Source organism: Peromyscus maniculatus, chromosome 10 (genome assembly GCF_049852395.1).
Source record: "Peromyscus maniculatus bairdii isolate BWxNUB_F1_BW_parent chromosome 10, HU_Pman_BW_mat_3.1, whole genome shotgun sequence".
Classification (NCBI taxonomy): Eukaryota; Metazoa; Chordata; class Mammalia; order Rodentia; family Cricetidae; genus Peromyscus; species Peromyscus maniculatus.
Genome location: NC_134861.1, coordinates 22270429 through 22288564, shown reverse-complemented (window position 1 = coordinate 22288564; position 18136 = coordinate 22270429). Strand labels below are relative to the sequence as shown.

Here is an 18136-nt window from a genome sequence, read left to right as displayed (position 1 = left end):
GCTTCGTCCATGCTATGCTGCCGTTTGAGATATATCCCCAGCCTCACCCCACATACTTTAAATCATGTTTTACTTTAATAAAATTATTAATTTAACTTTATGTGCATTGGTGTTTTGCCTGCATGCATGTCTTTGTGAGGGTATTGGAACCCCTGGAACTGGAGTTACAGACAGTTATGAGCTGCCATGTGGGTGCTGGGAATTGAACCTGGGTCCCCTGGAAGGGTAGCCAGTGATCTTAACTCCTGAGCCATCTCTCCAGTCCCCATCTGTTTTACTTTTATTTATTTATTTATTTATTTATTTAGATTTATTTATTTATTATGTATACAGTGTTCTGCCTGCATATATGTCTGCAGGCCAGAAGAGGGCACCAGATCTCATTACAGATGGTTGTGAGCCACCATGTGGTTGCTGGGAATTGAACTCAGAACCTTTGGAAGAGCAATCAGTTCTCTTAACCTTTGAGCCATCTCTCCAGCCCCCCTGTTTTACTTTTAATACTGAATACAATACAAATATTAATAGTTATCAGTCTGTTTAGAGTATAGTGGCTATAAAGTCATTCATTTCTAATACAGATGCACTCTCTACACTATTTTTTTTTAAGTTTTAAAGATTTATTTACTTTACTTTATGTGCATGAGTGTTTTGCATGTATGTATGTGCACCATGTGCAAGCCTGGTGCCCACAGAGGTCAGAAGAAGGCATCAGATTGCCTGGAACTGGAGTTACAGACGGTTGTGAGCCATCATTGTGGGTGCTGAGAATTGAACCCAGTCCTCTACAAGAGAAATAAATGTCCTTAATTGCTGACCTATCTGTCTAGCCCTTTCTATACTATTTTCATTTGGGGCTGGTGGAACCTGTGGCTGTGGGAACTGAAGATATAAAGGGTGTTATGTTTCATCTTTTAAATACCAACTCAGAACAATTTAGAATCACCTGGGAAGGTAGTCCCAGTGGAGGACTGTCTAGATCAGGCTGGCCTTCGAGGATGTTGGTGGGGAGGATTATCTTGAATAGCGGGAAGATTTGCCCACTCTGAGTGGCATCCTCCCTGAGCAGAGGCTCTAGACTGTCTAAGAACAGAGAGTGAGCTTAACTCTAGTGTGTATTCGTTAATCCATCTGCATTAAGACTGAATGCAACCATGCGCTTCAAGCTCTTGACACCTTGGCTCCACCATGAGGGCTGTAACCCAGAACCGAGAACTACAGTAAGCCCGTTCTCCTTAAATAGCTTTTCTTCCAGGGTATTTTATCCTAGCAGCAGGAAAAGAAACTAAGGCAAAGGATGAACTATTTGGATTATGTCTAAGTACAGAAAACACAACACAAACAAAACCTGTGCACAGAACCCAAAGACATAAAAAAGGAAAGGGGAAGGGGGGAGGAGAAGGGGGAGGGGCAGTGCTTACAGTCAGCACTGGCAAGTTTCTAGAAAACTGTTTTTTTAGAAGTCCATAACGTGCTTGACAAATCGTCTTTCTACATTAATGTAACCGTAAAAAATATCAACCAAAGAGTAAATTGCTTATTTAGCCTTTTTCAAACTTGAACATTTGAAATGATGATGATGTACGTGTGTGTCTGTGTATCGTGTGTATAGACAAATGGCACGCGTGTGGAGGGCAGAGGACAGTTGTGTGGAGTCAGTTCTCTACGTCCACTTTTATGGAGGCTCTGGGGATTGAACTCAGGCTGCCGAGCTTACACGACTAACCGTGCTATTAATTGCTGAGCTATTTTCTTTTCCTTTTTTTAATTTAAGTGGATACGTATGGGTGTTTTGCCTGCACGGATGTGTGTAATTCACTTGTGGGCCCGGTGCCCAGGGAGGCTAGGAGAGGACATCAGATCCCTTAGGATTGGCGTTACAGATGGTTATGAGCTCCCCTACAGGTGCTGGACTTTGAAATCCAGTCCTCTGGAAGAGCAGCTGGTGCTCTTAATCACGAGCCATCTCTCCAGCTCCTTGCTGAACCATCTTGCTGGCCCTTTTTACTTAAAGACACTTGGGGTGGGTGTGTGTGTGTGTGTGTGTGTGTGTGTGTGTGTGTGTGTGTGTGTGTGTGTGTGTAGGAGTATTCCTGTGTGCACACCTATTGTGAATACTAGGCAAGCACCCTACCGCTGAGCTAAATCCCAACTTCTCTCTGTGACAGAAAGATGAAATATCTTGCACAGATGTTCAAAGAAAATACAAGTTCAATCCACTGTAGGTGAGGGCACCAGGTTGCCATACTTTTGTGAGGACAATTTGCAGGAGTCGGTCTTCTCCTTTGATCACGTGGTTCTCAAGCTCCGGTCAGCAGGCTTGGTGGCAGCCACCTTTATCTGCTGAGTCATCTCTCCAGTCCAAATTTTAACTTTATTTTATCAGAAATTTCTGTATAGTTTATGGTAGACAATGACCAAATAGACTATTTACCTATACTTTATGCATTCATGACATATATCGTTTTCTTTTTTTTGGACATTTCTAGGCTACACGGTGTAGATGTAACCAACTGTCTTATTAAATCAGAAACAATGTAAAAGAGAAAGCCAAGAGGTCAGAGCTCAGAGCTAAAATCTCACCCTTCCTCCTGCTGTGTCCCAGCTTCTCGAAAGAGAGCTATATCCTGTGTGTAAGTCGTTTTTTCTAGTCATTCTGCCTTCTCATTGGTTGTAAACCCAAACACGTGACTACCTCGTCACTGTCTGAATGTACAGCCCCCTAGGTCTTAAAGGCATATGTCTCCAATGCTGGCTGTATCCCTGAACACACAGAGATCTATGGGATTAAAGGCATGTGCCACCACCGCCACACTCTGTCTATGGCTCTAATAGCTCTGACCCCCAGGCAACTTTATTTATTAACATACAACCAAAATCACATTTCAGTACAATTAGAATACCACCACATTTCCCCTTTTCTATTTTAATAAAAAGAAAAAAAAGCAAAAGGTTATAACAAAAGAAAAACTATATACAAAAGTACAATAACTATATACAATATATACTAGTAATAAATACCTAAACAGGTATTTGATAAATCAGAGAAAATAATTCCATTATCTATCCTATTTTGGTAAATCCAAGATGTATTTAATGCACTTTCTATCCTAATTAATTTTCAACTATAACTAACTAATCTTCAACCATAACTAACTAATCTTCAACTCCCTCAGAGACCCAAGAAGGGAATAATATTAGCTAACAAAAATAAAAACAGGAAGTGCATGCAAGCAACTTCTAAAAAATTTGTGAGTTGACAGAAACAGCCAGCTGCCTGGGCAGTCACCTGAGGTTTCTCCATAGTGTTGGGGCATCATCTTCAGCCTATAGGCTTAGTGTATCTGACAGACTCATTTGTGAAGTAGGATGTACACAAGGTCAACAGTTCAACCTCACATTGGGTGAGAGCAGTCCATGTACCAGAAACACCTGAATTCCACTAGTGTCCTGTCATGATTCAGGATTTTAAATTCTGGAAATTGTTGACAGTTTTTTAATTCAGCTGTTCATTCTTCTTGGCTGTGTATATATGGCTTCATCTCAGCAACATGGTTTATCTTTGAATTTTTTCAAATGTAAACCTCAAAAAAAATAATTCCACATATAAGTGGACCCCTGCAATCAAATCCAGGTTGTTCAGGGGTCAACTGTATAGTCATTATTCCATCATGTAAATTCACTGTGTCTCAATATAGTCATCTGCAAAGTAAGGAAGTCGAGGGGGTCTGGGGAGATGGCTCCATAGTTAAGAGCTTGTAGTGCTCTTGCAGAGAACCTGAGTGCTTCCCAGCACCCATGTTGGATGGCTCACAACTCTCTGATGCCTTCTTCTGCACTCCAAGGGCACCTGCACTCACACTCGCGCGCGCGCGCGCACACACACACACACACACACACACACACACACACACACAAATTGTAGACTTAAAATATAAAGTAATACATTTTATTACTACTATTAATAATAATGTAAAGCTGATGGTTGAGGATGTAACTCAGTAGTACAGACTAGCCTGGTCTGATCCCCCAGCATCACAAAAAGTCGTAATGTAAACTAAGGAGCTTGTGTTGTGACAGCTCAGAGGCGGGCAGAGCACCTGAGACAGTGCCATTCATCACTCAGGTACAGGGGCACACACCAGACAGTCATCTCCACGTGCTGAACACACAGGAGTTTCAGTAACAGCCAAAATGAGGGAGCAAAGTGGACTCCCAGCACCACTGGGCTAAACTGAAACATTGCGTTATAGCAGTGGTTCTCAACCTTCCTAACTCTGTGACCCTCTTAACACAGTTCCTCATGTTGTGGTGACCATAAATTTATTTTTGTTGTTACTTCATAACTATAATTTTGCTATGTTTATGCATTGTAATGCAAATATCTGTGTTTTCCAATAGTCTTAGGCCACCCCTGTGAAAGGGTCATTTGACCCCCAAAGGGGTCGTGACCCAGGGGTTCAGAACCATTGTTTTAGAGAAAGAGCGGTAACTTCTACCTCCTCTCCTTTCTACCGGATCTAAAAATGGGATCAGGAGGCTAGACAGGGAGGAGGTTCACAGCTCCACGCCCCAGGAGTGTAGGAGGCAGTCTCCACGGGACCGTATGTCTTAGTTACTTTTCCTGTTGCTGACGCCTTTAGTCCCAGCACTCAGGAGGCAGAGACAGGAGGATCTCTGTGAGTTGGAGTACAGCCTGGTCTACAGAGTGAGTTCTAAGGACAGCCAGAGCCACACAGAGAAACCCTGTCTCAAAAAACAGAGAGACACAGACACAGACACATACACACAGAGAGCCAGAGAGCCAGAGCCAGAAGAGAGCCACAGACACACAGATACACAGACACACACAGACACAGACACAGACACACACACACACACACACACACACACACACACACAGAGAGAGAGAGAGAGAGAGAGAGAGAGAGAGAGAGAGAGAGAGAGAGAGAGTTGGCTCATAGCTCAAGGGTACATCATGATGGGGATGCTGCATTGGAAGTCAGGAAACAGAAGGATGAATGCTGGTGCTCCCTCTTTTTAAACAGTCCAGAACCCCAGCCTAGGAAACGGTGCTACTTTCCTTTAGGATGGATCATCCTCTCTCAACTAACCTAAGATAATCCTCACAGGCACGTCCAGAGGCCCACCTAATCTAACTAGTCCCTTACAGATGTGCCTGGAGGTGTGTCTCCTAGGTGATTGTAGACATCAAATTCACAATCAATATTAACCGTCACTCCTATAATACAAATTCACAATCAATATTATCCGTCACTCCTAAATACAGAGAAGTCTACAAGAGGGGAGCTGGAGAGAAGGCTTAGCAGTTAAGAGCGTTTACAGTTCTATCAGGAGACCAGTGTTCAGATCCCAGCATCCAAATCAGATGGCTTAAAGATACCCGTAACTGCAGCTCCCAGGGATCCAGAGCCCCCTTCTAGCCTCCATGGGTACCTACATACACACACATTCACAGACACATACACATACAAATAAAACAAATAAATCTTAAAAAAAAAAAAGAAAGAAAAAGAAAAGAGGACACAAGGGAGGTCTGGTGTGGTGGCTTTGCCTACAATCCTCAAACTTAGGAGTACTAGGCAGGAGGATGGCTGAGGGTTCAGCCTAGGCTGCACAGCAAGACCGGCCTGGGATATGGGGGAGAATTGTCTCAGAAGGGGAGGGGGGAAAGAGGGATCCCAGAAGAGAGTAGGTAGAAGAACTAGGCCAGGCCTCTCTCATGCAGAGCAGGCCTGAGCCCGGTCTTCTTGGCTGATTTAACCAGCCCAAGATCACATTTAGTTGTTTGCTAGACTTCAAGGCCGGAAGCAGCTTGTGAAAAAGCTGTTGTACAGGCTGCTGCCGGGAGGCTTGGCCACGGAAAGTCTCTTCTTCATGTTCCATTAGAGATTTAAATTTATCTCGGCCCCCACAGACCTTGGGCTTGTTCTGTTCTGCTGCTGCCTCCACCTCCGGATGCTGGGGTAGCCGAATGGTTTCCCAGCTGGGGATGGAAGCCAGGCTTGTACGCGGTAGGCAAGCACTTCACAACTGAGCCGAAACCTAGCTCCTCTGTTCCCTTTTCAATAGCAAATTACTATTAACATCCAGATTCTAGGTGTATATATAGTCCTTGAGCTTTTGTGTGTGTTATGTATGTATGTGTGTATGCATGTATATATATGTGTGTATATATGTCTGTATATGTACATGTATGTGTATGTATGTATATACACTATGAGTCCAAGGGACTGAACTCAGGTCATCAAGCAGGCACCTTTACTTGCTGAGCCACGTTGCTGGCCTAATGACAAAATATTAAACCTGGAAACACATCAACAATGAGTACTTGAGATAGTAACATATGTAACAGAACTGTGGAATTTGAAAAGCTCTGCCAGTATGCTTATGTAGGGTATCTTTCACGGTTTACCTAGAAGCCCAAGGGAGTGCTGGGCCTACAGTGTAATTAAATAGGCTACACTAACCATCTTGCAGCTTATGTTGGGTAAGGTGATGGAGCCTTGACAGGAGGAAATTAAAAAAGCAAAAGCTTCGTCATTCCCTGTTTAGTTAGGACCGAGACCACCACCAGCTTGGCTGTGTGCAAAATCTTTAGAAAGATGTAGCAAGCTGGGTTTTAGAACCAGGGCAATCACAAAGGACAGATGTAGATATTATAGATAAAGAGAACCAGGCTCAGAAGCCTGCACTGAATGTTAAAATGCTACCACCGAGCTAACGCTTGCTTCAGCACAGAATCCTCACAATCACCCGTATGTACATTTAGAGGTTATTATGCCCCTGCACAGTCAAAGTTCTGTATGCACTACAAAACAGTTAGTTTCAGGGCCAGAATCAAAAGTGGACTTGTGCAGGACATGGTGCTGTATGCCTTTAATCCCAGCACTTGGGAGACAGACCCCCCTACACCCCCCACCTCCCCACCCCCGTCCCATCTCTTGAGTCAGAGGACAGCCTGATATTAGCTCCAGGTCAGCCAAGAATAGACAGTGGGATTGTCTCAGAAAAAAAAAAAAATTAAAATTACATGCAACTTTTTTTTTGGAGACAGGTGTGTGTGTGTGTGTGTGTGTGTGTGTGTGTGTGTGTGTGTGTGTAGCTTTGGTTGTCATAGAACTAGCACTGTAGACCAAGCTGGCCTTGAACTCACGGAGGTACATCCGCCTGTGCCTCTGCCTCCTCGATTGCTGGGACTAAAGGCGCGCGCCACCACCGTCCGGCTAAATGAAAGTCTTACTCTTTTTTCTTTCGTTTTGACAGGGTCTCACTATATAGCTCTAAGCTGGCCCGGAACTCGCTATGTAGACCAGGTTGGCCTCCTGGGATTAAAGCCACCACGCCCGGCTTGGAGTTGTTTGATTTCAAAACCGAGACTCCTAAGTTGCATGCGTGCACATTTTAGTTTATTTTTTTTAAAAAAAGAGGTGCGCGTAGCACTTGTCCCAGTTTCTAAGGGAAGCTACCGAGGGTCACGAATTTGAGGCCAGCATCTGGCAACATAGCGAGTTCCTGTTTGAAAAAAAAAAGGAAGTGGGAAGCGGTGAAGCCGAAACAACGAAAGCATCCCGGCCGGCTGCAACCGGAGGTACGGAATAAACGCAAGGTTTGCAACAGGGGTGGGCGTCTCCGCCAAGGCCTAGGGGCAATGACACATGCCGCCTCGGGCCCTCCAGGTGGCTTTCGGTCTCCCCAGCCGGCTGCCCCACCCCTCCCCACCGCACACCTGCGCTCCTTCACCGGCCGCCCTCGACTGCAGGCGGCTAGGCCGCGCCCTTGGTCCCGAGACACCTGGGACCGAGCCACCGCCCCGCACGCCGGGCGCAGCGCCGGAAGCAGAGAGCAGCGAGAGGGCGCGCCAGCGCCGGCCAATGCTCATTGGCCTTCTCGGCTGCCAATCACCACTCGCTCGGCGGAGCGGCGGGCGGACGGGGACTTCCGGCGTGGGAGGAGCGACGGGCCGAGGGCGGGGCCTCGTGGAGGAGGAAGCAGGCCAAGCCGGGCGGCGGCTCTCCAAGGCGAACCATGGACAGCCAGGGCAGGAAGGTGGTGGTGTGCGACAACGGCACTGGGGTAAGACCCGGCGGGGTGGCCGCGAGTATGTGCGGGGTGCGCGTGGACCCTCGGCTGCGGGGCTGCGCTGCGGGGGCGCGGGCGGGCGAGCGGGCGGGTTCTCGGGGGGCGCTCGCTGGGGGCGCGGGCGGGCGGACGGGCGGGCGCTCGCCGTAGCCGCGGGTGAGCCGGTGGCCCGGAGCTAGGTGGTCCTCAGTGCACCCCGAAAGCGGCGAGGCCGCTCCCCAAACGCCCCCGGGCGTCCGCCCGCGCCCCGAGAACCGTGGCCCTGCGTGGGTCTGGGTGGGGGTGGGCCCGGTTCCTGGGTGGTGAGAGGTCTCCATTTCGGAGCCTCGCCTGTGTCCATACAAGACCCAGCGGCCTTCCTCTTCCTGTGTAGCTGAAGATGCCGAATGCGAGGCAGGAAACGGGTTCCGCAGAGAAAAGGGGAAGTGCTGTCAGGCCCTGGGCCGCGGCCCTCGCTCTCGGCCTCCCGGCTGCCCCAGGAGAGTGTGTGGGCTGTCCTTGTCGCCTGTGGTTTGGAGGGACGGTGGGCAGCTCCAGCTTCACCCTTTGCTCTGCATGCAACCCCTCATAGATCGTCGTTTCCGTGGGAAGACTTAGGAGACCTCGGATCTCTCCAGTTAATTCTGGTGGGAAGTGAATCAGTTCTGGTGCCTCCTCCCTGCCTTCCTCCCCCCCCCCCCCATCAGTGCAGGATACAGACCTTAGTCTTAAAGATCCTAAAACTGTCCAAATCAGACTAAAGCGCTGATTTAGAACCTATTTGCAAGTGGTTTCTTTCTGCCCTTGTTTAAAAATGTGTTCGGAGCATCAGTTCCCAATTTTGAAGATGGAAATGTTTCTTTTGAATGAATTCTTTAGTGGTTTCTAACTATTTTAGTGTTGCAACAGTTTGTGACTTTTCTCTGCCACAAATGTGACAATATGAATTAAAGATTTTACTTGAACTATCGCTTTGGAAGCCAGGTTGTTGAGGGGGGTAAGGACCTGATACTCACTGCCATTCTACTGCCCTTGATTGAATTTATTACAAACTTTGACAATTATTGTACAAGCTTCATTTAAGCTAAGTTAAATTTGGACTAGAATAGAATAAGTATTGTAATACAGAGGGACATCCTTACCACTGCTGTGGTGATATGCCTAAGATTTAGAAACATAAAAGTTTTTAAGCAAACCCATTTATGTGTCTTCATTAAAGATATTTATGTTTGCAGACTTCATGTAGGGATACATAAAATGCATTTCATATTCTTTGAGATAAAGGATAAAGCAGTGAGGAAAGTTAGGTAGAGTTTCATAAAGCTTCTAAATTATCAGGAGAAAGATTTTTTAAACAAAGCATGTATTGTTGCATTCTATTTAAACTAAATTATAAACATTTAAACTTTTATAAAATTCTTATTTAAAAAAGTGCTCATTAAAAAAAATACTACTTAGGGCTGCGTGGTGGTGGTGCCCGCTGCGAATGCTTTTAATCCCAGCACTTGAGAGGCAGAGGCCGGTGGATCTCTGAGTTTAAGGCCAGCCTGGTCTACAGAGTGAGTTCCAGGATAGCCAAGACTACACAGAGAAAACCTGTATTGAACACCCCCCCCCCAAAAAAAAAAATTGCTATTTGGTACCAAAGAGATGGCTCAGCAGTTAAGAGCACTTGTCAATCTTGCAGAGGACCCGAGTTTGATTCCCATCATCTTGCATGGCAGCTTACAGCCTTCTGTAACTCTAGTTCCAGCATCCAGTGCCCTCTTCTGGCTTCCGTGGGTACTAGGCACATGTAGGGTACACAAGCAAATATGCGAGTAAAACACACATACACCTAAAATAGAAACAAGTCTTTAAAATGCTGTTAAAAGGACTGCCGTGCCGTGCTGGCATAGTCTTTTTATGCCAGCACTTGGGAGGCAGAATGGCTACATAGTGAGACTCCCCCCCCCCCTTTTTAAATCCTATTCATTTGGGCAAAAAGATCAGTTGCTGTGGAATAAATGAAGGGAAAAACATTTTGTATATGGTATTACTCTTGTAGTTATTAATAAACTTTAACTTTATGAATGAAATAGCTTTTTTTTTTTTTTTTCGTTTTTTCAAGACAGGGTTTCTCTGTGTAGCTTTTGTGCCTTTCCTGGGACTCACTTGGTAGTCCAGGCTGGCCTCGAACTCACAGAGATCCGCCTGGCTCTGCCTCCCGAGTGCTGGGATTAAAGGCGTGCACCACCACCGCCCGGCTGAAATAGCTTTGATACTCATATCCATTCATATATAGCTCTGACTTAAATCATATCATAGTTAGGAATGTTTGGTGTTTCTAAAAAAAAAAGTGAGGACTAAGAGCTGCTTAGAATCTGTTTTCTTAACTACTTATTCTTCTAAGTTCTTGGTTTTATTTAGGTACCTGAAGTTACGGTAATGTCTTTACAATTAAATATTAAAGAAGACATTAAGATTTGGGGTTTTGTTTTGTTTTTAAATCATGGCAAAGGGGCTAAGCACCTGTCCTTGAAGCCCTAGAACCCACATAAAGCTGGGACCATAATTCCAGTGCTTCTGCCATAAGGTAGGAGACAGAGAAGGGAGACCCTCTAAAAGCTTTTGAACTAGCTGGCGCTGTGTATGCAACAGTGGACAAGAAAAGAGCCAAAGATGAGGGCACGTGTGTGATGTCCTCTGATGTCCACATGTGCACCATAGCATGCATCCACACATGAACCCTTGTGCACACCGTACACTCGAGAGACTAGAGACTGGAGATGTTAGTGCATAAGCTAGAGTGCTTGCCTGATCTTTGAGAAACCTGGGGGTCCATCTCCAGCATCACACAAACCAAATGTGGCATATACCTATAATCCCTGCACATGGGAGGTGGTTGCAGAAGTATCTTAAGTCATTAATCAATGGTGGCTTCATTTACCTTTGTATACTTTAGATTTTAAAATGCGGTCTATTAGAGAAGTTGGTTTTTTTTTGTTTTTGTTTTTGTTTTTTTTAATGATGTTGGGGATTGAACCCAAGGATTTGGACACGGGAAGTAAATGTTCTTTCTGAGGTGTCCCCAACCCTAAAAAGTTAAATAAAAAAATATTTTTAAAAGATTTGTTATATTTTTGTGTGCATAGGTGTTTTGCCTGCATGTGTGTATGTGCACCATATGTGTGTCTGGTGCCCGAGGGGGTTGGATCCTCTGGTACCGGACTCTTGGATAATTATGAGGCACCTTGTGCGTACTGGGAATCAAACCTAGATCCTTTGCAAGAACAAGTGCTCTTGACTACGTCTCTCCAGCCAGAAGATATTAAAATTTTAATCCCTCTCACAGGCACATAATTGGATGTTGGAAGTAGAGATGTGTTCTTTTGATCACATGCTAGATGCTAGGCCTGCTCTATTTTCCCATTGCCCACAACTAGACCCTTGTCTCAGTAGCCCAGAGAAGGAAACCTGCTTTCTAGAATAGGGCTTCTGAAAGTAGCCATTTAGGCAAAAGTCAGGATACCTCTTTTCCTGTGAGATTTGATTCCTTTCAAATTGAGTCCAGGTTCCTGGTGTTAATATATGGTTAATATAAACTTCAATATAAACTCACCAACAGTGACATCATTCCCCAACAAAATGCAGATTTCCCAAGTGACTTCTGTGTTGCTGGCATAATGCTTAATAAAGTTGAATGGTTAGACATAGACATTTATAGTTCTAGAAGAATGTTATACTTAAAATTCACCTTTCTAATTGATTGTAGTCTGTTTTTTATCAGGCTTCTGCTAACTTATATGTTGGATTTAGGAATATTTTAAGTAAAAACAAAACAAGAATTTCACTGGGTGGTGGTGGCACACACCTTTAACCAGGCAGATCTCTGTGGGTTTGAGGCCAGCCTGGTCTACAGAGTGAGATCCAGAACAGGCACCAAAACTACACAGAGAAACCATCTCGAAAAACCAAAACCAAACAAACAAGAACTTGAGTTTTGCCTTGTGAAAGGCAGTAGTCTTATAGAACAACCATGGCCTCAAATAAGAATGGCCACTGTGAAGTTAAAGTATAAGCACCACCAACTATTAAGGGGAAAATACAAAACAAATGAGCTCAAAGGGGAGGTTAGAAATCCCAGTGAGTGTGATAGAGCATGTCTGTAACTCCAGTGCTTGGGGTGGAGAAGCGGAAGGATCAGGAATTCAAGATCAGCCTGGGCCACATGAGGCCTTGTCTCAAAAGACAAGAAAATCCTCCTGGGTGCCACTTCCAGCTCTTGGGAGACTAAAGCAGGAAAATCCCCAATTCAAGGCTAGCCTGGTCTACATAGTGATACCCTGTCTCCAGGGGCCCAGGAATCATTACACAAGAGGTGGTGGAAGGGGAGCCCAGGGCAGTGGGTGACCACAGGGAAACAGCACTGCTGGACACCAGGACTCAGCAGTGTGACAGCATGCACAAGACCCATGCCAACCAGGCCAGGTTCCTGCGTCCCACCCCAGCCAAGCAGACCGACAGACCGTTTTCTCTAATAATATAGCCCCTGAGAAGTCAGCCCCACTCCCATAGAGGGCTATGTACCCAAGTATATTTGGACATACTTGCCTTGGTGGAAAACAAAGACAGAGTTGAGTGGGAAGGGAGGGGGGGTTGACCTGGGGGCAGCACGGTGAATATGGTCAAAACATGTTTACAAAACTCTCAAAAAACTAATAAAATATTTAAAAATAAAATAAAAATGTTTTTGAATCTTTTTGTTAGTTTTGCTTTAGAGGCAGGTTTCTATGTGTGTAGCCCTGATTGTCCTGGAATTTGCTCTGTAAACCAGGCTGGCCTTGAACTCACAGAGGTCTGCCTGCTTCAGCCTCCTGCCTGCTGGGATTAAAGGCATGTGTCACACTGCCCAGCTTTGAATCTTTTTTAAGGAAAAGGTTGCTTTGATATCAAATGTAGACAGATCTTTTGTTCATTTTGCCTTAAGGAACACTGTGCCTCTTAACTATTTGATGACTCAGGAGGAAGTAGAGAGCCTGCTTAAACCACAGTGCTACAAGGAAGAAACTATATATGGTCAAATCTGTTCTTAACACAGCCTGTTGCACACAGAACTGTCACCAGCCTTAAAATGATGGACATGCAGGAGGAATGTCACTGATTAAAGTGACACCAAAAGAGTAGCATAGAAAAGGATATTTTCTTTGTATGTTGTTATATCATGGCTCTTTATTTATTTTTTTTTTTGAGTTTAGCTTGCCTATTAATTTTACGTTGCTGAATTGGATTGTTTTCATATTATTGGAGCCTAATGCATTCAAATTTGAAACAATGTACAACAGTATGGTTTTTACTGTATTGATGGAATGTCTTGTGCCTTTAGAAATGCTGGCACTGGACTCCCAAGACAGCATCTGCAACCACCAAGCTACTGCTTAGGCAGGAAGAGTGGGTAGGTGGTGATGTCTGTTTTTGAAAGAAGGGTCTGGAGTCTGGGCTGGCCTCCAGCTTGCCACATAGCTGGGGACAGCCTTGAACTTCTGTCCTTCCTTCACCTCTCATGTGCCACCGTGCCTGGTTTATGGGCTGGGAAACCAACTCAAGGCTTAGTGCATGGTAGGTGAGCACTGTGCTGTCTGAGCTACATCCCCACCCCCACCCCCTATTTGTAGTAGCTTTAATTTGAAGTCTGATTTTCCTCCTCCTGCTTTTGGTAAAGTGGTGAGAGTGGTTTAGAATGGTTGTTTCTGCAGTTTCAGGGCTCTCATTTTTGTCCTCTGGGGTACTTGGAAAAGGTTTCCTTGCTTAAAGTATATGGAGAACTTGAAGGGCCCTTGAGCTGACCAGCAGGTGAAGGTGCTTGTTGCCAACCTGAGTTAGATTCCTGAGAACCTATAGAGAAGGGGAACAATGTACCAGGGGACTCGTGTGTGCACACACACAGTTTTTAAAGTGTAGTTTAATTTTTTAAAATAATTTTTATGATTTAAAAAATTTTTAATTGTTTTATGTTTATGGGTGTCACTGGCATGCCTGATGCCCATGGAAGTCAAAAGAGGGCATCAGATCACCTGGAATTGTAGTTACAGACAGTTGTGAGCTGCCACATGGGTGCTGGGAATTATTGAACCCTAGTCTTCTAGGAAAAGTAGCTAGTCTTTTTTTTTTTTTTTTTTTTTTTTTTTTTTTTTTTTTTTTGGTTTTTCGAGACAGGGTTTCTCTGTGTAGCTTTGCGCCTTTCCTGGAGCTCACTTGGTAGCCCAGGCTGGCCTCGAACTCACAGAGATCCGCCTGGCTCTGCCTCCCGAGTGCTGGGATTAAAGGCGTGCGCCACCGACGCCCGGCCTTTTTTTTTTTTTTAAACTTTTATCTGCATTTATTTTATGCTGAATTTATCCCCATAAGTTTTTGTATCTTAAGTTTTTTCTTGAATATCTTTTTCCTATTTTGGTTTTTTGAGACAGGGTTTCTCTGTGTAGCTTTGTGCCTGTCCTGGAACTCACTCTGTAGCCCAGGCAGGCCTCGAACTCACAGAGATCCGCTTGCCTCTGCCTCCTGAGTGCTGGGATTAAAGGCGTGTGCAACCACCACCCAGCTCTGGGATATGTTTTTCTTCTGGCTTTAGAAAATTTGTTCCTTTTCAGTGAGGAGCATCTCAGTTTGACAGAAGGACCTCATGTATGGGTTAATCTGGCCATGAGCTCTGTAACTAGTGCTTTTAACTCCAGCCCCTAAAAAGAATTTTAAGATATGAACATCTGCACAGTTGTAATCAGAAGACGTTGATGTGACCTGACCCTTTCCTTTGCTATTGTGTATATGTGTGAGTGGCAGGGAGACCAATCAACCTTAGCAGTCTCCTCCCTGTACCAGGATTTACTTTACCCCTTCGTGGGGTCCCCTTCCCTTTCTTTGTGTAGATTAGCCCTCTAGTCACACTTGTTTCTTTGGTAGCGCTGGCATTCCAGCCCACTGTCTTGTGCATGCTAAGCAAGCCCTGTACTACTGAGCTGTATCTCTAACCAGCTTCTAATTTTCTTCGAGACTGTTTATACCCATACGAGTGAGCGTTTCATCGTGATTAATGGGGAATTCTGTATCTGTTAATTTTGAGGGTTTTGTTGTTGTTTTGGTTATCCTTGTTGAAAGCCTCGTTGGCCTTGAACTAAGATCTTGCTCCTCAGAGTGCTGTCTCTAAAGGCCTGCACCTCTTTATCTGGCCTTCATTAAGGTTAAACATAAGATTTTTGTATTCAAATAGTATTAGTTTTGTACATTCAAAATGTCTGTGGAAATTATGACAGTAGGCTGATGATAATGACAGACTTTATACTAAAATTTATATGGTGGAGATATGATGGGAATATTTTCTGTGAGTTTTTATTATTTCAGCTTAGTTATCAGTTAAGCTGGGTTTTGACTGGAGGACAGAAATGTTATGATTTAGGAGAATTGTGTGAGAGATTTTATACATACACACACACACACACACACACACACACACACACACGAGGAGGGGAGTATAGCTCAAGTTGGCTTAGAACTTGTGGTCTTTCTGCCTCAGCCTCTAGAGTGTTAGGACTACAGGCATGAACTGCCACACCTAGCAGAGGCTATTTCTTTCCTCTGTGGTAATTGTTCCCCCAAGTCTTTCTAGGTCACATTAATCAATAATTTGAGTTGACATATGGGAACATGAAGGAGTGTTCCTGAATTCTATTTAACATTCCTTTGGGATGAACCTTATACTCTGAATTTCATTTCTCAACCACTGTCAGATGAGCAAGGAGAGTACCTGATTACAAGGTCTTCAGACCATACTGACATGTGCCTTCAGAGGTAACCCAAGAGGAATTGTGTTTTTATTTAAGACAGAAATCTTACTATGAATAAAGCTTTGGTTGGCCTGGCACTCACTATGTAGCTCAGGCTGGCCTACAAGCATGTGCTGTTATACCAACAGTATATTCTACAGTAATATGCTTTTACAAATGTGTAGCTATACCTAAAAAATGCTCAACAGTGAGCTAACTAGGATTAAGCTTTGTGAGTATGGAACAAAGCATCTAAATAGTATGATTTACTTAGGCTCTGAAAGCATATATAGACAGAGATAATAGGAATTAAGGTGGTGCTAGGGAGCTGAAATTCTTAGTTTTAGACATTTTTCGTAATTACCTTTAATTACTTTAAATCATAATTTTAACATATTTGTGAGGTTCTGTTCAAAAAGACTAAGTTCTGGATAGCAGAATGTTCTAGGCTATTTATAATCAAATAGGATTCATCATTGTTTCCAAAAGGGCTGCTGTAGAGACAGTGAAGGTGTTCGTATTTTGGCAGGATTGATGTAAGCTCACATTATAGGTTTGTAGAGGTCAGAGGACCACAAGCAAGAAGAAGTTCTCGCCTTCCACCTTGTGGGTCCCAGGAATTAAACTCAGGTCATCAGCAAGTGCCCTTACCCACTGAACCATCTTATGGGCCAGGACATTGATATATTCTATGCACCTTTGGAAAGGAGAACCCTTACATTCTGCTGGTGGGAATGAAAATTAGTCAAGCTCCTTTGGAAATTGATATGGAGACTCCTCCCAAGACTATGAATACCCACAGCTGAAGAGAGGGACTTACTGGTAAGTCCTTGCCTTGCCTTGCAAGCATGAGGAGCTGAGTTCAGTCTAGAGCCCATGCACACATGGTGGTTTAGGACTGTAATCCCAGTGCTGTGGAGGCAGAGGCCAGCCAGGCCAGTGACCCCATCTCAAAGAAGGCGGGTATTTCTGTTTGTTTTTTTGTTTGTTTAGTTGTTATTGGGGGGTGGTTTGAGACAGGCTTTCTCTGTGTACAGCTCTGGCTGTCCTGGGACTGACTTTGTAGACCAGGCTGGCCCCAAACTCAGAGAGATCTGTCTGCCTCTGCCTCCCGAGTGCTGAGATTAAAGGCATGTGCCACTGTGCCTGGCTAAGGTGGACATTTCTGAGGATGACACTGGAGGTTACCCTATGGTCTGCATGTATGTATATGGGCACATGCACACACTTGTTTTCAAAAGATTAAAAATAAAACTAGGCTGGGCGGTGGTGGCGGCGGCGGCGGCGGCACTGGGAGGCAGAGGCAGGCGGATCTCTGAGTTCAAGGCCAGCTAGGGCCATACAGAGAAACCCTGTTTTGAAAAAACTAGGGAAAAAAAAAGAAAAAAACTAAACTATCAAATGACATAGTTATACCAACTACTCTTGAGTATTTACCCAAAAGTCAGCATCCCACAGATAAATAACCATGTTTATTGCTGCACTGTTCATAAGAGCCAACAAATGAATTGATAAAAATTCTGTATAGTCACAGAAGAATTTCAGCACTAAAGAATGAAATTATGTTATTTGCAGGGAAATGGATGCAACCATAGACCATATTAAGTGAAGAAGACTTGATAAAGACCATGTTTTCTGTCATTTGTGGATCATAGACTTTTTAAAATAGATACTCAAAATCATTTTTTTAAAGATTTAAAGATTTGTTTATTTATTATATATACACAGTATTCTGCCTGCATACATGCCTGCATGCCAGAAGAGGGCACCAGGTCTCATTATAGATGGTTGTGAGCCACCATGTGGTTGCTGGGAATTGAACTCAGGACCTCTGGAAGAGCAGCCAGTGCGCTTAACCTCTGAGCCATCTCTCCAGACCCCCAATTTTTTTTTCCCCGAGACTGTATAGCTTTGTGCCTTTCCTGGATCTCGCTCTGTAGCCCAGGCTGGCCTCGAACTCAAAGAGATCCGCCTGGCTCTGCCTCCGAGTGCTGGGATTAAAGGTGTGTGTCACCTCCGCCCGTCATTTTTTTTTTTTTTTAGTGTGTCATGAAAGTAGAGGTGAAACTGAGCCAACAGAGGGCACTAGGAGGAGGAAGAAAAGGGAGAGACGGGTGTAGATGTAACCAACTGTTTTATTAAATAAGAAACACAGAAACAATGTAAAAGAGAAAGCAGAGAGGTCAGAGCTAAAATCTCACCCTTCTTCCTGCGGTGTCCCAGCTTCCCGAAAGAGAGCTATATCCTGTCTGTTCGTC

At 44.4% G+C, this 18136-nt stretch overlaps 1 protein-coding gene across 1 annotated transcript in view; it reads left to right on the top strand.

Annotated features, from left to right (window-relative positions):
- The first annotated feature begins 7792 nt into the window (after positions 1-7792).
- Positions 7793-18136, top strand: part of Actr2 (actin related protein 2) — a 55913-nt gene continuing 45569 nt past the window's right edge. The window contains exon 1 of the mRNA XM_006974823.4: positions 7793-8097. Within this exon, the coding sequence (XP_006974885.1) occupies positions 8050-8097 (48 nt within the window). The 5' untranslated portion in view covers positions 7793-8049. The remainder of the gene's footprint in view (positions 8098-18136) is intronic.